The sequence below is a fragment of the Apteryx mantelli genome, chromosome 1 (genome assembly GCF_036417845.1).
Source record: "Apteryx mantelli isolate bAptMan1 chromosome 1, bAptMan1.hap1, whole genome shotgun sequence".
NCBI lineage: Eukaryota > Metazoa > Chordata > Aves > Apterygiformes > Apterygidae > Apteryx > Apteryx mantelli.
Window position 1 is genome coordinate 219,367,695 of NC_089978.1, and position 24,891 is coordinate 219,392,585.

The 24,891-nt window shown below is 46.3% G+C and overlaps 1 protein-coding gene across 1 annotated transcript in view; it reads right to left on the reverse strand.

The window, feature by feature from the left end:
• Nucleotides 1-24,891, reverse strand: part of PLXNA4 (plexin A4) — a 466,063-nt gene that overhangs the window by 54,031 nt on the left and 387,141 nt on the right. The window contains exons 14-19 of the mRNA XM_067317539.1: nt 21,625-21,776; nt 20,848-20,965; nt 13,610-13,746; nt 11,359-11,526; nt 3,909-4,002; nt 714-953 (exon numbers count right to left, since the gene is read on the reverse strand). Coding sequence (XP_067173640.1) covers nt 714-953; nt 3,909-4,002; nt 11,359-11,526; nt 13,610-13,746; nt 20,848-20,965; nt 21,625-21,776 — 909 coding nt within the window. The remainder of the gene's footprint in view (nt 1-713; nt 954-3,908; nt 4,003-11,358; nt 11,527-13,609; nt 13,747-20,847; nt 20,966-21,624; nt 21,777-24,891) is intronic.

Here is a 24,891-nt window from a genome sequence, read left to right on the forward strand (position 1 = left end):
AAAAGTGATGCAGAGGACAATATGGATGGGTACAGACCATTATCGGTCAAAACAGCCTACCCTCCTTGTCTCTCTCTGGTAGTAATGGGGAAATATTGCAGATAAGTCCTGCACAAACAGGCCATCACAAGACATATTCAGACAAATAAAATAGGCCCCTTTCCAAATGTGCAAAAAGACATTCTTGCATACACAATCATCTTTTTGCGTATGCAACACATACAAGTGCTGATATGGAAATGTTCAGTCATAAAATTCCTTCTTTCTCTTGCTGTCCAGTTTACAGAAATAACAAAGGGCTGGTGTGGGATTTGCCTGGGGTGAGAGAAAATTCTCTAAAACCCCAAGAAGAGATAGACATGGGTATGTTATTGTCAGTCCTGCTGCCGTGGTGGAAAATGTTCTCTGGTGAACAGCAATGGATGCAAATTTAGCTTGCACGCAAGTAGTTACAGAAGGAGTTTATATTTGCTTTAATTATGGATAAGGATGCACTGGGTTATTGACAGGTTCTTGGCAGTGAATGGTGTGGTGTTGTCAGATGGTGACTCTCATAAGGCCCTGCTGGACGCAATGAGATGATGGTTGGAGTGCTGTGAGTGGAAGAAATCTCTGGGACATGTTCAGGACACCACTGTGAATAGGGGGTCCTGGCAGACATGGCAGAACAAAAGGCAGAACATGTTTGACATCGTCTTTGGTCCCCATCTTACCTTCAGTATAATGGGACTTCCTGGCTTCAGCTCCAGTATCCCCGAGGGACTGAAAACCTCAAAGACTGGGTTTGGATAGTAGGTGAAGTTGGTTTTGTTGAGGATCAGCAAGGACTGCACATTGTCCAGAATGAAGCCAAACTCCTCTGGACGCTCAGCTAGCTCAGACTGGTGATTGGGGTCAACGGCCAGTGCTGGAGCTTGGCAGGTCATCTCCGTGGAGTTCTGCACCTCACAGTTCTGGAAGGAGAAACCCAACACAAGGAGATTTTACCAAAAATGCCCCCAGCCCTACTGGTGTACATATACATCCCAAAGAAATAGTAGTCTACATACTGCCACAGGACAGTGAGGAACAGATCTTCATGGTTATCATGATACAGGATGGTGCACCACTGCTTCAAAGCATACCCCATTCCCAGAAAGAGATCAAGGCTGGGAAGGGATTAGGAAAGTTTTGCTGGGACAGGTGTGTGGAGCAATTTTAACTGCAATTTGTCATGCTGTATGTCTTCCCTGAGGGAGGTCAGCTTTTGGGGTTACCAGTATCAGCATCTTCCCTTAACCCTGTTTCCTTCTGGAAACAGAAAGTTCTTCCTTTTTTGTGCAGCAGAGGCTAGTCAAAGCTACACTATCATTCAAAAATTAGCTCTCACACTCTGGGGATCACTCCAAAACTGCAGTGAAAACTCAGTTTTGGCCAAGATTCCTGTCTGTAAACATCATTTTGCCTGAAATGTAGCCCAGGAAGCTGGGCTGGTAAAGATACTGGAGAGTAGTTTCCAGGAGATCTTGAAGTTCAATGACAGCCTTGCCATAGACCTGCTTTTTGTATACTAAAGGTAATAGGTTGTGAAAGGTATTTTATCCCCTAGCTCCCATTTAAAAGAGTTAGCACAATGCTTCCTGGTCTCACCTGAAACCACTCAGCTCTATGGGGAAACAACACCCTTGTCCCAGCTGTGCTTGATGCGAGAATCTTCTCCAAAGGTCACTGGTATCTCCAGTGTTGAGAGCACACTCAGCATCACAGCTAGCACAGCTCAAGTGCTAATATTGCTTCAGCTCAACTCAATAGAGAGAGAAGTGACTTGGACCAAGCCGAATTCATGTTGTATATTAAGTTCATTGTTATTTGTTGCAATAACTTTTACCAAGTAAAGAGCACCAGAAAAGCACCAGTTCACTCAGTTGCTCATCTACTAGGTTAGGATATGACTGGGTGCAAAGACATTGAGGTTCACCAGTACAAACCCACTCGGCCATAGAGAGCAGCCCATGTCTGCTTTATGTCCAGGAACTGGGGTCTGTGTATTTCCACATGTAAAACTGGTGGGCAGTTCTCCATGGGCATGTGTGAGATTAGAACAGGCTTCATGAGCTGCACAATGGCATGATTGTTTGAGACCACTATGTCAGGCAAGAGCTGGAGTCTGCGGGCAGAATAAGATGATGTTGTGCAGACTTCTAATCCTGCAAAGCATCTAGAAAAGTGTTTTGCAGTGCTGTACTTGGAAATACAACACATTCCCAATACATACGTACATACATACATACATAACCAGCTGCCCCAGCATTGTTCCAGAGTTCATGAGGGACAGGAGGATTTCCAGTCAGGAATGACACTGGAATTGCTTGCTCTATTCCTGCAGTCCAGTCTCAAATGCTTGGCATATCACAGGCCAAACCATGAAAGACCCAGAAACCAGCCTCAAAAGGTATTTCCTTGAATTGGTGGGGTATGAAAGGTGATCAAAGTTGTATTGGATTTGGCTTTATGGAAGGCAGATAGTTCATGGCAAAACTGGGATAAGATATAGGTATGGAGACACCTAAACTTAGGTCTCTTAATCTGCAAACTACAGACTATAAATAAATCTACCCAATATTCCTTCATTCTCTTTTTGGATCTACCACAGATTCACTATTGTTCATGTGATAGTGGGCTATTTTAGGTAATGTCTGTCTGTGGAGTGCTTTGAGATCCTCTGTGAAGAGTGCTAGAGAAGACCAGGGATTAATTTTACAACCTGAGAGTTGCAGAGGAGCTGGTGGTCTTTCACTGACAGGGCTAAAAAGGCAGAGCAACAACAAGAAAATTCTGTCTTTCTTCTTCCTACAGGTCCCTGCCAAGTGCCAGCAACACTGTTAGTACCAGAAATCTGCTTGCTTAAAAAAGGGTGATGAAGAAATTAGTCTGCACTTCCTGAGACCCCTTCCAATAACAAACATCTCTAATTGATCAGGAACTAAGGGGCTTTTCTCAGCCTCCATCTGCCATCCCTCTCCGCACTGCTCAGCTGGTCACTGCAATAAGCTAGGCAGCCCTTCCTTCATCAGCCCTCAAAGCTTTTATTATGAGCTGAACTGGAGCAGCGCTGCTCGGGCCAGCTCAAAAACCTTCTGTGCTTAGAAATCTTCATGGCAGAGGTAGGGAGTCTGATACAATCAGGACTCACTGCTGCAGAGTGCAACCGCAGGAACCAGCAGAAACACATGCAAGAAAGGATATGTAAGAGCCAGCATCTTCACTGCCTTCTGGTTTTCTGAAACACAAGCCAAGAGGAACGAACCACATTGCTGTCCCAGGATGTAATTAAAGAGAGCAGTATATAAAAAGAGCATTGTAACAGGCAGGAGCTTTGAGCAGTAGCTTCTACTCCTTCTCTCTGGTCCACTTAATGCAGACCAGATCTGCATTAAGCCTGGCTGTAATAACAAAGTCTGTTGATTAAGGAAAGTCTTCAGAACACACAACTCCACCTTGTCATGGACTTTCCTTCCCCACCCCCCACACATTAGTCTCTGTGTACTTTTTACTTCTGGGAGCCTGTCCTCCTTGGGATGTTCTTTCACATTTGCTCCTAAGAGGTGTCCATACACAGCCAACATCCTTTCAGGTGCTGTTACACGGCCCCATCCTCCAACCTACTGTGGGGTCCAGGACATGCTGTGTGCTCCTGAGTCTCCTAAACTCACTTATGGCTCCATGTGAAGCTGTTCAACAGTTACTGATGCTCTTCATTCCTTCCTTGGTCCACTGCTCTTTTGCAGGGAGAGGGTGGGGTAATCTTTCTGAAAGCAAGATGTACTCTCTTTTCTAGACAAAATAGAGGATTTCAACCTCTGGAGCTGTCAGCCAGCCCCTCTCACTTTCTTGGGCACATTCTTCCCCGCGATCCTAGAAATACTCACGTTGATGTGTTCTTTCCCACCATGCTTTGCTCGGATCTGAGGGTTTTGGATCAGGTCTAGGTGAGTTCCCCACACTGCAATGGGTGTGTTGCCACTACAAAAGAAGAAAGGAAGAACATGAACCCAGCTAACAGATACTAGGACTTAGTGCACCAGCAGTGGGTGATCTATGAACATTACCATGGACAGGCAGCTCTAGGCAGGCTCCTTGGTCACACAGACAGAGACTCCTACACTTCTGCCCTTGTGATATATTTTTTATCACTTATCAGTTACAGAAAAAAAGAAAATCACTGAGGCATTTTTAGGTGCAAACTCCCATGCATTCTGCTGTCATTTCTGCTGAATGCCTTGGATATGAGATACTGTTCACTGTATGGATGGGATGGGTACCTCTTTTGAAAGGGAATACTCTTCTGTCATTTCTAATCTATGGGAAACAGCTGAAATTTCCCTGTCCTCCTGCCTTTCCTCCTACTTACACTTTTTTTTTCCCTCAAAGTTAATTACAGAGGGTCTGACTACGTCTCACAGCTCCCTAGGAAGGAAAAGAAAAAAAAAAAAACCCTTCATGCATAAAAGGAGAATAAAGCAAACATGATTTTTTGCTAAAACTGTCACATCAAGCAGCATCTGGGTGTTCTTCTTTGTCTGGACTCAAGAAATTGCAGGCTTTGGTAATTAGAAGAAGAGCCAGAAATATAAGAGAAGGTCTTTAGACCATTGACTATATCCCTTATATCACCTAACTAAGTGAGCCCCAAAAACCCTCAGATATCCTCTCTTGGGGATACAGAATATCTCAGTTGGAGCCTCTCATCCCTTCTGGCATATTAAACCTGCTATAGAAAGCATCATTCTGAGTGGGGAAATGTTATCTCAGTGAACCCACTTCAGTGCTGCTGGTTGGAGAGATCTGGGGAAACAGGTCCTACAGCATCTAGAAGAAACAGAGTCAGAGTCTTCAGACTTGCTATGAACAATGCATTTGCTTGGTTTCCATTTGGTGACTCAGGCACATAAACTTTGCAATGTGTGTTAGTTCCAAGATTCGACAGAATAGAGATTTCTAGTCACTGTGTCCCTTTGTTCGGACAAAGCCTAATTTCCTGAGAACGTTGATCCGTATACACCACAACACTGCATTTGGTAACCCTCTTGCTTTTATAAGATCCATCTCAGCCCAGCGTAAGAAGCGGAGATGTCGACAGAGCCCTTCTCACTCCCTGCAATCAGTGTCACCAAAAGGAAACAGCTTTCAGAAACACCCTTCTTTCCTTTCACTTGCCTCTTCCGGTTGCAATCAGCACTGCTGCTTGTGGGACTCTGGGGCACAGAGGAGCGGGAGGAAAGAAACCTGCACAGGAATGTTCCCAGGCCTCCGCAGGAGCTGACGGGTGGGTTGTCTCAGGGTGCAATTAAAGAGAGCAGTATATAAAAAGAGCATCGTAACAGGCAGGAACATTGAGCAGTAGCTTCCACTCCTTCTCTCTAGTCTATTTAACCCAGACCAAAGGTTCACCGTTGGCAGGTTTGGCTATCCCAAATTGGAACAGCATTTCCCTGCCAGGGAAAATCCCTCTCCCCCTGCAGTATGCAGCTTCCAGTGGCTGGGGCGATGTGCTGCAAGGGCTGGCTGAAGAGGGAAGCAGAGTGGGGGGGGATTATCTGAGCAAGCAAAGGCCTCAGGTGTCAGGCCTCATACGGCCAGGCCAGGGTGAGAGAAAACTCATCAATGGACAGCGCTATCTCTGCTGCAGAGCTGAAGGTTTCCCAGGGTGAGGAATGTTCTCATCGGTTTCAGCATCTGCCTGTGTAGCTCCCCTTGCAAACTATCCAGGCTGCAATTTATTTCTTGGAGTTCTTTGCAGAGAACGGGAGGGGAGGCTGTGCAGAAATCATTTGATTTATGTGAGATTGGGAAAAGAAAGCCCAGCATCCCTTTCCTGCCTCCAGGCAAAACTCCACAAACATCCAACGTAAAACATGTGCATTATAAATGAGAATAGAGAAAAACGCTGGAGAATAATACACTGTAAGGAAGAAGCCTGTGTTGGCCAACAGCTCTCCCCTAGTTCTGACCTTTGTTTTCCATGTCTCTCATGCATCTTCCATTATTAATCAGCTGGGACAGGTAGTATATGAACGCAAATACACATCTCTCAGCAGTACAGCTATCAAGTTTCGGTGGGCTGGCTGCAACTAGGTCAGACTGTGCTCCAGCCCCTCTGACTACAACCACCCTGATGAACCAAAGAAGGCCAGGGCACCAGCTCAGATACTGGCTGGTGGCCATCCATACTATTAAAACATTAGCAGTACCCTGGCTTGGTTTCGACTACCTTAGTTAGCACCCTCCCAGCAATGCCTGGTCGTGGTTGGAGGAATAGCATGGGTCAGTGACCACTCCCAGTAAGCAGGATGGCTGAGGCTAAGTTGCCTTTGAAGCCTGAAAGCTCATTTGGCAGTATGGTTGGGAGTTGTGCATTCTAGCTGGCTTCAGGACCAAAGAATAGCCCCGGACTACTTATTTACTAGTTTAGACACAGTCTCTATGACCAAGAAGACTGGAAATTTGAAGTCATCTGAGGAGTAAGGTGCAGGAGGGTGTGTGTGAGGAGGGTTCCGCTATTGCAATAAAAAGTCCTTGTCACCTTCCCAAGTCAAGGAGATACTTTTTATGAAAAATACCAGCACAACAAGGACTTAATCATAGCCTGGCAAAAAAAAACCCAAATCTTTCTCAGCAGCTAATGGTAGAGCCAGTAGCTCTACCAACAAGCACAGTCACACCACATCTTTCTGCAGGTGCTCCTGAGACACTTCTCTAAGAGGTTCCTTATGGTCTTTCATTCAGTCAACACCTATGCAGTCTGACCGATGGTTAAGACCACATTTGGCCTTGAGTTTTGCAGTATTTTAAGTTCTTGCTCTCTGAAATCATCAGCTGTGTTGGGAAATTTCCAGTGGGAAATTTTACAGAGCAAATGCATGTCTTCCATTTCCATGAGGTCCACTTGGGTGGCTGAGCTTTCTCGAACCCTCAGGGGATCTCTTCTGAGGTCACACACCCATTTATAAGAGGGTTCCCACTCCCTGCCTTATAGCAGAAATGCCCTCTCCCAAAAATTCGTCTTCACATTAACTATTCCTGACATCACCCAGGGAGAGTTTGCTTTCCAGGAACTAGAAAAGTGCATAAACTAAGCCTTTCTTTTTCCATTATCCTCATTCTTCTGGATTTTTGGCTGTAAGCATTAATTATTATGAATCTGTGCTGATTCAAGTTAGAAGCTTGTATTTTTACTCAACTGAGAGTTTTACATGTTCCAGACGTACCAAATGTGTGTATATATGGATATATATATGTGAGTGTGTGTGCGTGTGTGTGTATATTTGTATATGTGTCTATATATATAGAAATCCTTTTAATTAATCACCACTGTGCAGACAGTTTTAAACCATGTGTTAAAAATACTGTATTATTTGGCTTGGAAATTGAGCTTGTAGGTTCAGACCACAGTTTTTAAGTGTGGCTACAGCACTGGATTAGAGAGGGGCCTTCTCTCTTCAAAAAAAAACCCGACAGTTGTATTTGCTGAACTCACCACAAAATCTACCCTGTCTTGCCAGCAGATCCAACTGCCACTTGCCTTCCTGTGCAAACCAACAGCCGTTGACTTCTTTGACTGTGGGTGAATGACCAGTCCCAGCCACTTCTTGGCCCTGTCGGATCAGAGCAGGGAGGGACACGGCTACCCAGTGAAATGCATCCTCGAGCATTAGCAGTAGGACTCTGCGCCGGGGTTGTGGCTCCTCTTCCCAGGTTATGTCTGCATGATTGCAGCAGCATCCCCCTTCCTCCCCTCTCATTCATGCCCTGGTGTTTGCCATCATGCTGGCCTTCCCATATCCTTCTGCTGTCCCTTCCCAGCAGACCGGGATCCTGATACCGTCTACTTGTTTCCAAGCTTCTGCACCTTTTCTTTTTTTTCCCTGCATCTCTGACCCTTTTGCTTGGCCATAAATCACAGCATGGTCTGCTCAGGGAATTTCCCCTTGACTGCAGGCGTGAGCAGCAGCCCCAGTGCTGTGTGGGACTCTCCCAACAACTCTCCCTTGGCTGATGGCTTGCAGTGAGACCTCACTACTAGGTAAGGGGAAGCAGCATCAGGACCTCACTACATTTATCTCCGTTCCTGAGAAACGGTGGGACAGAGACAACGGGTGGCAGAGAGTATGATAACACACAGCCTTAACGATTGCTTCTGGTCCTTCTTACCTCTCACGTCTCTGGCCTGCCTGTCTCCACTCTCACTCACAGCTTAGACAGTGAGTTACTGGAACAACTCACCTACGGGAAATGGGAATAATAAAGGTGCCAAGACTAGGAACTTTCTTAATTTAACTTCTCATTGTCCAGAAATCTCTGAGCATGAGTTTCCCTCTGCAGATTCAGATAATTGCTAGACGTAACTCAAATCAAACACAGATCAAATGTATTAACAGAGCCTTGTAAAATTCTAGCTACCTGCCAGCCCAGTGTGACTCATTTTTTTTGGCTATGTGAGTAAATTAGCAACAATCTTTCATTTATTGTCTTGGAAAATGGTGCCTGAGAGGGTTTTAAGACAGACTGGGTGTATTCATTCACTAATTTTGCAAAGCTGGTTTAGTAGCAATCATCTGTCCCTCAAAACAGCTTAGCCCCACAGTCAGGAGTGATGAATCAGAAAAGCACAGTGGATTTGCTGTAATGAATCATACTGCATAACAAATATAGTGAGGAAGAGCCTCCGTAGTTTACTTCGTGATCCATGTAACTTGACTAAGTTATTTTTTGTTTGATTCTCAGGATTTGACTTTGCTGCACATTCATCCAGCTCTTTCTGAAGGCCTTACTCTCATGCTTGTCTCAATTACAATCTACAGCATGGAGATCCACAGGTTAGCAGTTACACTGCATAAAACGGTCCCGGACACCTTGAATCACAGCAGTAATCCTGGATATAGCATCTTATCTCTCTGCACCGTTCTCCAAGATTATCACCCGACCTCTTGGAGTGATTCAAAAATGCAGAAGAAAGGGTAAGAAAGCAGAGATGAGGTGAGTAGATCTGGTTGAAATTCGACACCTGCTGCTGCTCGAGTGGATGCTTTCTGATTTCAGAGACACCTAAGTGAGCAGGGAATGGAGGTTCCACCTGAATGATGAGACAGATAGAGTCCCAGTCATCCATGCAAGCAGCTACACATCCTGTATGTAAACTGGCACCCACTAAACAAGCACCTCTTCTTAACTTCCCTTATGACAGGAGGGGTGATGGGAGATTCAAGGCAGTAAGCAATGGGGCATTAAACCTCTGCACCCCCAGGCTGGATGAAGCTCTGCCAAGGCACCTCAAGTGTCTTTTGCAATGCTGCTCACTCTTGCAGCCACAGGCTGTAACCACCAGCCACCTCAGGAGGTCTATGAGGAGAGCTATGGTCCTAGGAGGGCAAGGACAAGCCCCAGCACACTCACTCCAGGACAGGTCTGAGACAAAAATGCCAGTCTGGCTGTCACAGGGAATGACCCACACCCTGGGGCGATGTGGCAGGGGAGGCAGGCTGAAGCAACCACCCTGGTCACAGGAACCGGTTCCCCCACCGGCTTCACCAGCAGTTATTACCAAGCGTTGCAGGGCCAGGAGCTGGTGCTACTTCATAGCTGTTAATTAAACATGAAGAGAATCACAGCTCACTCCCAGGCAGCCTCCCCCTCACCAGCTCCACCACCGCTGCTGGTGTCTCCGTCTTTCTGGCTGGCAGCTCCAGCAGAGATACCAAGGCTCTGGAGAACATCTCCTCTCACCTACTAGCCAGGCCGGAAGCAGTGCGGAGGAAGGCCCCCATGCTGCAACTTTCCTGTGGATAATAGGGGAATTCACTCTCCAGTGCTGTCAATCTCACACCTTTTAACCAGCACTAGACTCACTTTAATAAGGAAGAGAGTAAAGCGATTTCTTATTTCACTGATAATCTGAACTCTGACTGAAAATAAAACCCCCAAAAGGAAAATCCGGGAGCTAAAGCTTCAAGCCCAATGTGTAAAGATTCAATCCGGCTAAATCGGTAAATTCCCCCACAGTAATTAAAGCCACTAATTGATTTGTGAAAACATCTTCTGGAAGGGAGCTGAACCAGGGGGATTTACTAGCCCTGCTCCTAATCCCCAGATACTCCAATCAGTCCAGTTTGACAGGGGAGCAGAGAACTGTAGTGGCTGAAAGAAGGAAACTAAGATTTCTTATTTTGTATCTTTGCAAAGAAATGCCACTGTATTTAATAACCAATCTCTCTCTTCAGACAGCCATTTCTGTAGGCTTTTGAGGGCATTTGGGTAATGCTTTGATGTCTTCCACATCCAGGGCAAATGCTCCTCTCAGACACCTTCATGTGAAACCTCTGAACTCACCAAAGCTGCATCAATGGAGCAAAGAGAAAAAGGGAGGCCTAACAAGGAGGAAGGCCCTTTGATGGGGCAGGGACCAGGGCTCCCTTTGTGCTTCTGCCTCAGAAGATGATCCTGGGGCTTCCAGGCATTACAGCCAGACAAGTGGTACTTAATGCTAAGCCATCAAGCACATGAAGGCTGGGGGAAAAGTGGGAGTTGCTGTTTTCAAACCCAAGGGACATTCACTTCCCTAAGTAGCGTCATGCCATTTACACTTGGGTCTAAGAGACCAATGGATATTTGACCAATATTGCTGCCACAGGAGGCTGTGGACACAGCCCAGTGGGGCCAGAAACACAGTCATGACCAGAAACACGAGGAGTTGCAGCTTTCAGGGGTACAACTGCTTGATTTAACCATGCCCAATGGATGGCAATAGCACGCAGACAGGGAGCATCCTGGTGCTGAAGATAAATCCTGGACTGCAGTAAAGAGGGAGAAAGCTTCAACATCAGGTCAGAGACCTGCTCCACCTGCCCTTGTAATTACAGCAGCCAGCACGCTGTGCCCAAGGCAGGCTTCAAGTGAGCATTTGCAGCTGAATTTTACTGCTGTAAGTCAGGAAACTGTGCTCCACTAGTGAAGCCAGGGTGCAGGTTCATTTAGCCTTGGACTAGACAGAGTTCCTTCAGAGAAAAGACCTAGGTCCTGCCCATCCTTCACCAGAGACTGTGGAAATTTCGTCCTGAGGATACACAAAGCCACAGACGCACACTGAGCAACTGAGGTGTTACAGTGAATGCACGGCACAGTGCTGGTGCTTCAGGTCCTACCACTAGGCCAGTCCATCAAATCTCATGGCTCTTGGGCTATGGGAAGTAGTTCAGCATAAACGTATTTCTCAGTGAACACAATGATTGGAAAGCACTTTGCTGTACTGAGGCCCAGCAAGAGCACACCAGTGCTGCGTGAGAAAGTAAGGGGACTTGGTGGGGATGTCCACAGGATACTTACCTGAAGATGCTCCATTCAGGCTCGATCCTCAGGATGGTCGGATCCTCCACATATTCGTACTGCAGCTCCTGATGGATCTTGGCCTTGTCCACTCTCACAGACACCTTCACCTTCTCAAAGCCTTCGTCTGAAGCGGTGGTGTTACAGATAATGTGCTTGGTGGACCTCCTGTGAGTGGAAGCAAGTAAAAATAAACCAGGCTCTGCCTGCAGAAATACAGTGATGCCAAAATGAGTCCTGCTGCCTACTCTTGTGTCCTGTGACCTTAACCTATGCTTTCTTAAGTGGTGAAACTCAATGCTGTGGGAATATGCAGAAAATAGTGTGACACATTCATCTGAGGAAGTGCCATGTGTCTTTGCACTAGTTTAAACAATACCACAAGGGCTACCATTACTCAGGTCTCAAAATATAAACTGAATCCCAAGGGAAGTCCAAAACAGGTCTCTCTCCAGAAATGTTTCTGCATGATTAAATACATGATGGATGTTTCCTTCTTGCCTGCAGGCATATGTAGCAGCAGCTCATAAAAAGGGGTGTTTGTTCCTGAGCTTTCCAGTCTGGGTTAATAAAGCTTACTTTGCAGTAGGACTGTAAGCCTTGTTTAACTGCAGTTTGCAATGTGCCTGGCATCTTTGCATGGGAGGTGCTAATATGGTGGGAAGTATTACATGATAATACTTAAGGAGGATTTTGCATCTAACTTTTTCTTTTGGGCAGGGCTCAAAACTAGTCTGAATTTTGCAGTAGACCTTGCCTTCCCTAAAGACCCAAGAATTGAGGCCCTGAACACCCTCAGCCTTCCCAGCCCTGTGATTGATGGCACGGTCTTATCTTATATACCCAGAAAGGATAAAACAGGGTCCACCCTTCCCTTGCAGCACTTGACCTCCAGTGACAGTACTCTCCAGGTTCTCTTCCCATTCTCCTGAAAGACTGGGCTCAGCACCATCTGAAAAATTCCCCGATCTGCTCTGTAAGCAACCCAAAGCAGCTGTCATTCCCACCTGTATTTTAAATCACAGGCTGTGGTTTCACCTTCTTGAATTATAGAAGATGAATGACACTACATGACAGGCAGCTAAACAGGGTCCCCACAGCCTGGAGAGGGAAGTGCATTTCCCCAAGATAGTGGTCCCAGGTCCCCTGTGAATGGGTACTTCTTTTGCCAAGGGCAGGCTACGAGGAGTGTGCCAACTTCATCCCTAGCCCCCACCAATACTGGCAGCGAAATGCATTACACTGGAGTGTTTTGAGCTGCAGGAGCCCCTGGGAACTGGACTCAGGCTGATTCTCACAGGGATCAGGGAACATCAGCAGGTAACACTGACATTAAGCCTCTCTGAACTGCCATTGAACAAGAGCCAACCCGGTGCTGGAATGCTGCAAGTCATCCATTTCTCAGCACTACAGGACTATTTTGGGATAAAAGGGAGGTGTTTTAATACTTAGAACCAATGTTGTCAGATTTTCTTTCTTCTCTCATCTAAAGCGGGGACATGAAAACGAATCTTTTCAACTATGCACTCCCAAAACAAGTTGCTAAGCATGGGACTGTGGAGAATTGCAGTGAAATTTAGCAAGGGACTATGGAAAAAGTACATCAAATACTAATCAAAACAATGAAATAAATCCTATCCTCCCACCCCAACACACGCACAGTTAGGTTGCTCTAATGGAGTATGGGGCAGAATGCAAAAGTCTTGCTGCAGAACAGACATAACCACAGGCAAGAGAGGTGTTTGGAGGAAAGGGGCCCTGGCTGCAGAAGAGGTCTCTTGACTATAATTGCTGTTAAGAGAAGTTCAGTCCTGTCTTTAGGTTTCTATTCCCTCCCTGGTGCATTGGTACTACCCCCACAACATGCAACCGGTGGACCTTCGTCCTCGTCCGCAAAGCCTACAGTAGTTACAGTGGACTTGGGAATGGTGACTGCCAGAAAGCAGAGCAGCTTTGTGAAGAGAAGTCATGTCCTACCAGAGCTGTGAGGAAACAAATAAATCCCCCTCTGGACTGCTTTCACCACTTTGTAGCTGCCTGCTTAGCCCAGCACCAGGATCAAATCTCACAGAGGCCAGGCAATGTGGTCAGAGGCCAGTGGACAAAGTCTTTTTTTTTTGCCTTTTTTTTTTTTTTTTTTTTGCTTTTTTAAGACGTGTGCAAACATGGCCATTAAAGGTCTCTCTCTCTCTCTCTCTCTGTTCACATCTTACAGACTCAGGCATATGCAGTAGGAAGGAATTGTATGTACCTGTAGAAGAGGCAGGGTTGTCGCCCAAACGTCACGATGACATTGCTGCCTGCATTGAGGTTGTTGCCTGTAATCGTCACCTGAGTGCCCCCCGACACCGGGCCCCGCTTCGGCTTGAGATCTGAGAGTGTCAGAGTCTGTGGAGGCAAAGGGTCATGTTGAAAACACAGCGGAGCGGTGGAGTTACTTTGCCTCTCTCTTTTTAATGCTGGAGAGATGTAGGCACCCCCAGAGTGTTAATCAGGTTTTAGCTGGACTTTGGGAGATGCCCATATCTTCCCACTAAAAGAAAAGCCTAGTGTCTCGTCTTGCCTCGCTGCGATATCAGCACTGTCCTTGTATCTGCTCAGAAATATTCTGTGTTTTCAAAGCCATTTCCATGCCTGGAGAAGCTGCAGGCAAACGTTTCCCATCTCCACTGCCCATTTGAATCAGCTCAGGCATGTTTTTCTATAATGAAACACCACCTCTGCAAGATAACCCCGGTCTTGAACGGGTTGACTGGATCTTAACAGGGGCTCTCCGCCTCCGGGGAAAACTGCGGAGCTTACAAGAAGTGAAAACAATTGGTTCTCGGAAAGACCGCTCTAAACTCTATTTATGTGGCAAGGGAACAGAACCTGCTGTACCATTCTGGAGAGCAGTTTAAAAATGCTTTCTGTGGCCATGGGCATTTTTCCCTGGGAAGGAGGAGAGCTGTGGTGCAGCAGAGCATCCAAAGTTGTGCTTTGTCTGCTAAGGCTGCCACATGGCCCCAAACCTCTCGCTGTTTTGACCTCACTTGCTGTCCTGTCTCTTGTCAGACTTGGATGCTGAGGCTGTCTCCTACTGTGTGCGCATCCTGCACTGATATAGCACAGCCGTGCTCATGCAAAGGCGTATGCCGAAATACTGCAGCTACAAGAAGGGTGCTGTCCAGGTGAGCATTTTGTTCTACTCCCGATGACTTTCCGAGCTCCTCTTCCAAACATATCACAGTGATGGGTTAATATAACAAAAAGGAACACAATTCCTTCCGGGACTCAAAATCCCAAACCTCCTTCTCTTACCCCCTTCTCCTCCCTTCTTCCCCAAATCAAGAATAAAATACTCGCAGTCTGAAGGCATAGATCACCCTGGTACCACAATGCAGAGAGGAGACATCCATTTTCAGAGAGAAATTTGGAGTTACAGTTTATTCTTTCATTTGCATTTTAATAGAAAAACTTTCCACTCAGTCCCAAGTGAAAAGCCACTACATGCATTTAAATGAAGTTTTTTTTTTTCCTCTCTCTCTTTAAGAATGATGACACAAATGCTTGAAGCTCTCCTCAGCTCCTCTGAACGAGCAGGTACATCACACAGTCGTCTTATTGAGCTTTGGAGACCATTAATCCACGTTTATAAAATCGCCTGACACACATCACAGCTCCCTCTTTCACACACACACGCCCTGTCCCCCTCTGGCTAATCATTTTGAAAAACAGCAGCAATGTTTCCACTTTGCTTTCATTCAAAATGAAATTACTGCTTGGAGAAAGAGCTGAACATGAAAATCAGACTTACAGCCCGGTAGAAAAATCTACTGACAGAGTTGGACATTTCCTCTGCTTGCCTGTTTCTGACGTGACAGTTCAGGTACAGTTTCACCTCAAGAAGTCCCTCATCCATCAGTTTATGAAGGTTGGGAGAACATATAAGGGAAAGAAGTACTGTGTTTCTTACACCTCTCTGTGAATATCCACTAACAGCCACTGTTGTGAAAAAAAGACATCGGACTGGATGGGTCTTCAGTATATCATGTTCCTCTATTTTTGCAGTACTACCTCAGGCTGTGATGGTAGCTCATCATTAATCACTTATCTGTGGCCACCAATACCAGTGCAAATTACTGCTGACTGTGATGGTGGCTGCCTGGGAGGTGAATTCCCACCTGTGCAGGAATGTGTTGAGAATTGCCAGCTTGGTGCGTACAACCTACCCAACAGCACTGCGGTGGCAACTGCTTTAGGTACCAGAGAGGGACATTTGAGTTAAACACACAAAATCCCTGTCCCAGTGCTCAGTGATAGGTGACTCCCCTCTCCCTAGATTTAGTTGAAATGACCATGCCCTTTTGAGGACTCTCACAGATCAGAAGTACATTAGCAATGTTCCCATGCAAAGCGTTGCAGCATCTCATGCCAGTCTTACAAAAGGGTTTGTGGCTAAGGTTTTGAAGTTGCAATAAACCATTAATTATTCACAGTGGCTTTCATAAATATTGCACAGCATGTTTGCACTGAAACTCAGCCTCCAGTCTGTTTACCATTTCCTTGCTGCAAAAGGTGATGGAAAATGAAAGGGGGTCTAGTAGATCTGTAATAGGCTGAAGTGGATGGTGACACTGAAGGAAAGCAGAGGCCAGAAAACCTTCTGCATCCTTCATGGACTTGTTTACTTTTGTCTGCTCCCCAGCCCTTTACTTTCCTCCAGCCTGTCCTTGTCATAAGCTGTCCTCAGAGAAGCTACCATCAGAGCTTCACCTAAACTGACCTCTAGGATAGGTCACGGTGCACTTTTGGAGGTCTGAGGTGAATCTCTGGACTGCCTGGCACTAAGTGTCCTTTCTCACTTTTGTCTTTTCTTCTTGCTCTTGGCAGGAAGTATTACACCCCTGCATGTAAAAGAGTAGGAGGCAGGGACTTAGTGTCCATAACGGTCAGCAGTGAAGCCTTGGCACACAAAGCTGCCTAGGCGCTGGCTTTCAAAATAGCTTTTTTTAATGTTACAGGATTGTATCGTATCTTCAAAGCGCTGCACTAATTTTCAAACTAAAATCAGAGACCAATACCCCTAAAAAGTTAAAGGGTTGTCTAAAGCTTCACCATTTAAATCACCAGTTAGCCGGAGGGAACATAAATGCCTAAAACCTTTTAAAATATTAACATTCCTATGTCAAATTAATACTGAATATACTAACTGCTCATGCTAATCTGCCACTCTATCTTGGTGCTGTGACTTCGGCAAGGTATGACCACAGTTGCTTAGGATGTCATCAGAAGTCATCACTGAAGTCAGCACCTCAAGTCGTAACTGGTGGAAGATTCAAGTTAGATGTCTGGTGGTCACAGCTTCCTGATCACAAGACCGTGGTTCCCACCTTGTTCATCCTGGAGACACGGTCAGAGCAAGATGTGGTTCGCATGCAGCTCGTGACCCTGGTTTCCTTGCTACACGTTCAGTGGGGCAGGAGGGGCAGTCTGCACCCCTCTCTCATCCCCAGCTTGGAAAGGAGACCTAGTCAAAATGCTTTCCTGGCATTTTGGGGGTATTTAGGAGCAGTCCCAGAAGCAGTATAATCAGAGTAGCCTACAACACCTGCACTGAGCCATGATATTCTCACCCAGAGCCAGAATAAAGGATCACTTGCTTCAGTATCTGAACAGACAAATGAAGGTAATTTTTTTTTTTTTTGGATTGAAAGACAGCAGCAATAATCACAGAAACAAAATAAAAAATTGAAAAAAAAACCCCACAAGAAATGGTTTTCATTTAGATCATCCTAAGTTTCATTTCAGCCTGCAAACAAATGCTTTGTTTCCATTAGCTTACTGACTTCTTTAATGCCATTTGCATTTTTGATCACAGATGACAGTTTAAAACAAAATGACAGCATTTTGAATTTAGAAATTCTAATTAGAAATGTTGAGAAGAATTGCTCCAGCATTTCTAAACTGGGCCATCTCTTTTTTAAAACACTGAAATGAAATACTCTGTTGAGTTCAAAATAATGCCCTCCATCTTTTTGCTGGAGAGGCAGAGGTTGAATCTATTGGTCAGATTTGACCCTGTTTTGCTTCAAACCTTTTGAAACACGTTTTTTTTCAGAGGACTTGCTATGTGCCAGAAAGCGGCATTTGTAACTCTCATGGGATGCCCTTCTCCGGTTTCCAAGCATCTTCCTTCCCTTAAAGCTGCCACCCCAGTTCTGGGATGCCAAGGCATGTTGTGATGTGTGTATAACATCTCTACCCTCCTGGCAGAAGCATCAAAGGAAGCTAAGCAGAGCCAATGAACACAACTCCTGCTATGAAAGCGATGGACACAGGAGAGGGCATATGACAGGCAGTCTGGAAAGCGTCTGTTTTTCTTCTGTCTAGCACAAAGGTATCGAGGTATTCAGCGAAGAAAACCCTGTTGATTTCACGCTTATGCACGGATGGGATAACTGGCAGCCAAAAAGCCAGCAAGCAGAGGGAAAAGCTGTCACAGATGGACACGGATGATCAAAATCGGACAGTAATTTCAAGAGCAGCAAAGGTGATGTGCTGAAGTGTAATGTCCTGGAAAGAGGCCTTCTGTCTGCCTGATGGGGGCTATCTGTCTGGGTGTTTCCATGTCCCCACTACTGTAGCATTTGAGTGACATCAGAAAACACAGAAAATAGTGAAATCTCTGTAGCTCAAGGGGGGAATCCAAGATATTTGCATTCATTACCAGTACCCTTTGCCATAAAGTTTGGGCTTGCCACATGCTTGGTCATGTGAATGATTTCAGAAAAGACCCATTCCCTTGCAGGAGTAGAGCACTTTTGATGGGAACAAAGGGACCCTCTCAACTCCAGCCTGCACAGATCTGCACTGATCAAGGCCCAGGCAATGCCTGCATGTCCCCAGCAAGGGCTCTTAGAGGAATAAGATCTCCCGGACAAGAAGCACTGGCAGAAAGTGGGGGAGTGGAGAAAAAAAAGGAGTTGAGGGTGCAACATGCAATGGGCTCTCCTCTCTTCTTCCATGAGGCTTTCACTATGGTAAGTCTACAGTCTTTTAGGCCAAACTTGCACCAGTGTTGTGGAGTGCCAACTCAGGCCCAGAGCCCCTCTGGTTGCTTTGCACACTGATGTTCAGACAAAGCGTGCAGCAAGTCCAGTTGCCAGCTGCCATCTAAAAAGATGATGTGACTGCTGTTGGAGGGCTGCTAGCACACAGAGCTGACTCCCGACAGCCTGCTAAGGGTGGCCATTCACAATAAGATTCTTTTACTGTGCTTATTTGGAGATTTCTAATGTCTGGGGCTGGAGACGTGGGGAACTCCTTGCTGCTGTGGGACGGCCTGCTGCAGGGAACGTGGGGAAGTGTGCAAGTGATCCCATCAGTCATGAGCCCTAGGGACTTTTTGACTTCACCTCCAAATTTCTCACATGGCTAAACACTCTCTTCAGTCCCCACACCCTTCCCAGATGCCAGAAACATGGTGATGTGCACTTGCAGGAGGGAGCTAAGTAAAACACACAAGAGTATTGGCACTTAGAGGATCTTGGTGCATTGAGAATCTCCTCCAGTGGAGCCTTAAAGTAACTTCTTGTTAGACTTGGGCCCGGTGGAGAATAGGGAAAGAAACTCTCTGGCTTTTTTGGGCCCAAGACAGGACATGAGAAGAGTCATCTCGAACATAGGTTCACCTACGCCGTGTAATCAAATGCGTTGGATTGGCCAGAGACCTCCAGAGAGGAGGCAGTCAACATCAGAGTCAAAGGCCAGAAACCCCTCCACAGACTGAAATGATTATTTTTCAGGCAAGAGCAAGCAGCTAACAGGAGCAGCTTGGGCAACAGCTGTGAGCAAAGCACTGGCCTTCCCATGGCCCTCCCCATCCCTGCAGAGAGACACTGCTCCATCTCTCAAAGCCATTCCGGCTGAAAAAAATGTCACTGTTAGCACATGGACCTGCTTGCACCTGCTGCTCTCTGAGGAGTACCGCTGCAGCCTAAAAGGTTAATAAAGAACTGTTCAACAGAGCTACCCTAAAAATAGCAGCTGTAGGCTGGAGCCAGGAGTGACAAGGGGGCACCTGCAGTACTTGCAAAACAGGACCATAACTGATCTGGAGCACACAAGATTCCTGCTGCTCTGGATCTCTTCACATCCCACCACTGTTGGCTGCAAGTCTGTGGAGACCTGTGTGCTCAGAAGAATGTCCTGGACTTGTGTATGAGGCTGTATCTGAGGCTCAAGAGAGAACTGAGCTGAGCCGAGGGATATCAGCCAAGAGCTGCTGGGCTGCAGCAGCCACAGCTCTGACAGAGCAGACATCTGCTGTCCCGAGCCCAACTTTGCGGGCATGAGCACTGGGATGAGATCCCATCTTCATTCATGTGTGCAGGAATCGCCCTTTCAAGGCTGAAAGAAGACCAGGCTTGGCTGGCACCTGCTGTCTCACCATGGAGCATCCAAACCAGTGACCTGTAGCTCGCTGTTCCTGAGCCTTAGTCATGCAATACAGCTCACCCACAGCCTGGCTGGTTAACTAGTCCCTCGTGCTCTAGCCTGCTGTGCAGCACTGGTGCCTGGGACACCCGGAAGACCACTTAGCACCAATGAAACAAAAAAGTGTTCCAGAAACACCTGCTGTCACCATGGTTACTACCTGTGGCTCAGTAAACTTGACTTTTTGCCATCACTAGCAGAAGGCCATGGGCTTTGCCCTGACTCATCACCACAGGGTCTCAGGCTGCTCTGGGCTGACTGTGGTTGTCCCTGTGGTCACCAGGGTCTGGTGGACAAGGGCCTCCTGCCCACCCGGCCCGAGCTCAGTGCCAGGAGCACCCGCAGGGCCAAGGGCTGCCCCCGCGCAGTCCCTGCCTGGCCAACAACAGCCCTGGTGTGACCCGCGCTGGGCGCTGGGCAACTCTCCCGCTGGAGCTGGGGCTGGGCGGAAGGGAGCCGGCGGTGGGGAGAGGAGGGGTGAACACAGCCCCAGGTGGACCCACGACTGGAGAGGAGGAAACCCCACTGTGGACATCAGGCTCCTCCTGGTGAAGACCTCAGGGTGGTGACAACTCACAGTGACAACCCCACCGTCTGCTGGAAGAAGATTGGCGCCTTTGACCACAGGGCCTGGAGGGATGCTGGCAGGGGGAGCATCACACCAGAGAAAAGGTGAGATACTAGGAAGGTTTTCTTTTTTTTTTTCTCCTTTTTTCTGTAAAACAATATTAACTAGTAATGAGGATTTTCTGTACTAATTTGGACCATGACTGTATGTAACTGGACTAATAATCTCGACTATTATTAGACTGTTAAAACATTAATTAGGCAAGCTATTTTTTGCTCATAACAAGTTTTTTAATGAAAATGGAAGGAAAAACTTTGTGTGCTTAGGATGGCAATGAAGTGCTTGGAGGCTGATCATGTTCAAGGATGATGGACAAACACAGTGACAGATGACAAGGGCCTAAGTACCTTTGGGGCCCAGGAGACCTTCTCACAGGAGCTTACCATGAAGTAGTAGAACTGCGAAGACCTGGCCATGAACTCCGGCTTACACTCGGCCACACAGATCTCCACAAATCCAGCGTGCTGGCTGGGCTTGGCCTCCCCCATCTCACACACTATCCTGTGGAGAAAGCACGAATAAGAGGCATGGTTTTAGGGATGGTTTGGCAGTCTGGCTAAGATGATGTTGGAGCAGACAACAGCTTGCACCGCTGGGGAACGGACTGTACCATCTTCTGCTGCTTTCAAACCCAGGACCCGAGTTGTTCTTTAAAGACTGGTGATTTGTGGCTCCTTGCACTCAGTGGGGCAAATGCTTAGCTAATGTAAATCAACACACTTTCACTTAAATACATGGAGCAATACTGCGCTGAGGTCTGACCCCGGGCATTCTTCTGTCCACCAGATTTAATTCTCTTCTCTGATCCTGCTACAGCTCTACAGCTTAACAAATGCTCTGGTGCTGGGTCAAACTGCTTCTCAGGACTGCTATCCCACAGACAGGAATTTAAACCACCTCTGGTGGATGTTATGTGAGAAACAGAGAATAACTCATATAGGGGACCAAAAGCTTTTCATAGGGCATATGCTGTAAGGCTCACCTAAATATGAAGTTTAAATACAGTAACAAAAGGAATTATCAGTTCTTGCACTCTGAGTAGGGAATGGCATCTTCTTTGCACTGGAGTGGGGGGAACCCACTCCTAAAAAGAGCTCACAGGTAGCAATAATGATTATTAGGTGTGCTGTGGCCCGTTACCCGCCACACACCCAACTTACTGCTCTGCAGGGATGTACCCTTCCACCAATGGTTTGCACTCCACTCCGGCCACTTTGACATGAGACGCGATATCTCTGAACTCCAGCCCCAGATTCTCCCCACGGATGGTCACTTTGGTCCCTCCTTCCCGAGGTCCCGTCACTGGATTGATCTGGAAAAAACAAGCCAAGAAAAAGGATGATCAAACCACTTATGTAAAGACATCAGCATCCTTTCAATGAAAGAAGAGGCAGCATCAGGACCACTTTTTGACTGTGAGAGACACCAGAATTGTGACTGTTAAGCAGCTGAGGGAACCAAGACTACTTCAGGCTCACATTGCGGGGTATAGCTCCTTCACAAATATATTAATTACGCTTCACGTGTGGCCGAAGCACAGGGTATCCAAAATTCTGCCCCCAATCTCATCTCCTCTCTTTTGAGTGCTTTCAAAATATCCAGAGATGAGTAGGAGATGTTTTCTAGGTGGGAGCAGGGTTTCCTGGTAGTGCACTTGAGCTCTCCAATCTATAGGCATGAGCCACAGAAATGCAGGAGTGTGGCACGGTGGGAAGAAATGGGAGCAAGAACACAAAAAGGACATAAATGCCTTTAGCTAGTTTCTTGTAAACCCTAAATTCCCAGTCCAAAGCACAGGGAGCTTTTGATCTGTTCTGGAGGGAGATATTGATCATGCATCACAAACTCAGCTGAAAATGTCCATCTGAAAAAATAGCTGAGACACAACAGAAATGGAGTGTCAGATGATTAGATACAGAATAGACACAAGACAGTAAGTGTCTGAGACAGCAGCAGCAATTGCTGTGTGCCAACACATATTTCCAAAAGAGCGCCAGCCACCATGACTGGGGAGCTGGGGCCAGGGGAAGGGGCAGGCATGGGAGGATGGAGGAGGTCATTTGTGGGGCTAGGAGCTGCCTGAGCCCCAGCACAAATTGGAGGGCTATCTCAGTAGTTCTGGTAGCCGATGTCCTGACATTTGCACCCCAGTCTGGACTGTCACCAAACCTTAGCAGGGGTCAATATTTGTGTCTCACTCAGCAGTAGCTCTGTTGGGTAGCTGAGCCAAAGCACTACCTGGACACTGAAATTCGCCTCTTGGCCCAACACCAGACCTGCATGACGGTCTGATGTGAAGGCCACAGCCACCCCACATCACACACACAATGAGTGTGTGTGTGTTTCTCCTATTGCACTCCCATTGCATGCCCTCACCTTGCCCTAGAGCTGTGTATCTCCGTGAAATATTTCTGGCATATGTGGAGGGGGTATGTAAATGGGAAAGCCCTCTGCATGTCCTCTGTCACTCTTGTTTAGAGCTAGGTGGATATTAGCCTTGGAGATGTATCCTGGATATTAAGACAACATGGAAATCAAGGGGAGGGCCCGTAATTATCTTGGTTTTGCCCTTTCAATTATTTACTCTGCCCAAATGCTTTGTCATATGACTGGCTAGTTGAAAGGGGCTTCAAATGTTGCTTTCAAAGGGTATTCCCTGCTGCCCGCTCAGGATGCCATGGCTGCCATCTGCCAGTGTTGGCAAAGCTCGCTCCACAGAGAAGTGGCAGGAAGAGGGAATTCCCTGTCTGAGGTCCGTACCCATCGGCCGAGAGCCCTGCCAGGCCAGGGCTGGCAGCTAGACCCTTGCAAAGCAGTCTGGCTGGCAGGGAAAGCCCAAGCACTGGCACGAGCTCTTGACTGCGTCCCAGTACTGAGTCTGGCACCAGCGTGAGCCTGGTGGTGGCTAATTGCAACCAAGAGAGGCCAGTTTTTAGAAGGTCCATCTTTAACAAATGGAGAGAGATCCTGGCACCTCTGGAGGATATTTTATTTTAGGATATTTAATTTTTGGTGCCATGAGCCACTTCCTGAATGAGTGTGTCTTTGCTTTGACTGCAGAGTTAACAATTTAATAATACAGATGACTGCAGATGGGTGCTTGGACCTGTACTGGGGGCCCTGTATATTTTAGATGTATAGACACAACCTCTGCAACACAAACCCTGCCCTGATTGCCCAACTGGGGAACCAAGAAAGGAAGCACTAGTGTCAGCCTTTTCTTTGCAATCAACCCAAAGATAGTGAGGGGTGCTGTTACAGCAAGGCACAGCAACCCCAAATATCCAAAGCAGGAATGAGCAATTCCTATTGTCTCCACTCCACACACCAGACCAGCACTTGCAGTGATGGGCCCTGATTATTTCTGAGGTCCCAATGTCCACAGCAGCTTCAGCCTACAGAAGGCTCCAGGCCCAAACTGGGTCAAACAAAAATCTCAGGTCCAAAAAAACAAGCAAATATCATTTGACCTGACAAAATCTAAACCGCAGCAGGTGTATTCTTACTCTGGGAATCAACAAGACATTTAAATCCTAAAAGAAAATAGCACAACATTCATAAAACTGACTGATGAGATTTTATTTGGATTGGCGGAAGATTTCACCTTTGGATGATGTACCTAAATCTGTGGAGGTGAGAATTATAAAGACATGGAGAGCAAGAGCAAGAGCAAGAGCAAGAAAGAGCACGTAAGAGTGAGAGTGAGGAAGAAAAAGAGGAAGAGGAAGAGAAGGAGAGAGATGGGTATTTGTGTTTTTTTTGCCAAAAGCAAGGAATATATGCTAAAATTTACTGCGAAACAGAATCTCTATTTTAGGAGAAACTAATACTTAATTTTTGTCTTAGTTGGGAACTCAAGATTGATAACTTGAACTATCTTCAAAAAATGACAAAGTATTTTGATTCTGAAATATTGAAAAATATGTAGTCAAGCAATAATTTTTTCTATTTGAAATGCTTGATTATGTCGACTAGTTCTGGCCTGATAAAACTAAAACATTTTATCTGACTGATAATGAAAGCCTAGAATATATCACAGTATCCAATACAATGCAATATTTACTCAAAATAAAGAGAAAGATAAACCACAATTCTCAGATTTTTTTTCAATTCCTTATGTATTAGACTTGTTCATAAAAAAAAAAAAAACCTCAGATCCCCATAAAATATTCTGGTTCTGTTTTTGTGGTATAAACCCTGCCATCAAATGTTTTTTACTTGTTCTAGTACGGTAGCTCTCTGGTAAGATAGGTATGTGGTTAATTATGACTCTCCTATCCTTGAAAGAGCTTGCTAGTATGGGGAATACATCTTTGTAGTGTGCCAAGAGAGGATTTCTTTCTGGTACAGCTAATGTCATTTCCCTCAAAAAAAAAGAAGTTGTAGTGGTAGAAAGGAATCTCTTGCTAGTAAAGTTGTCTTTTATT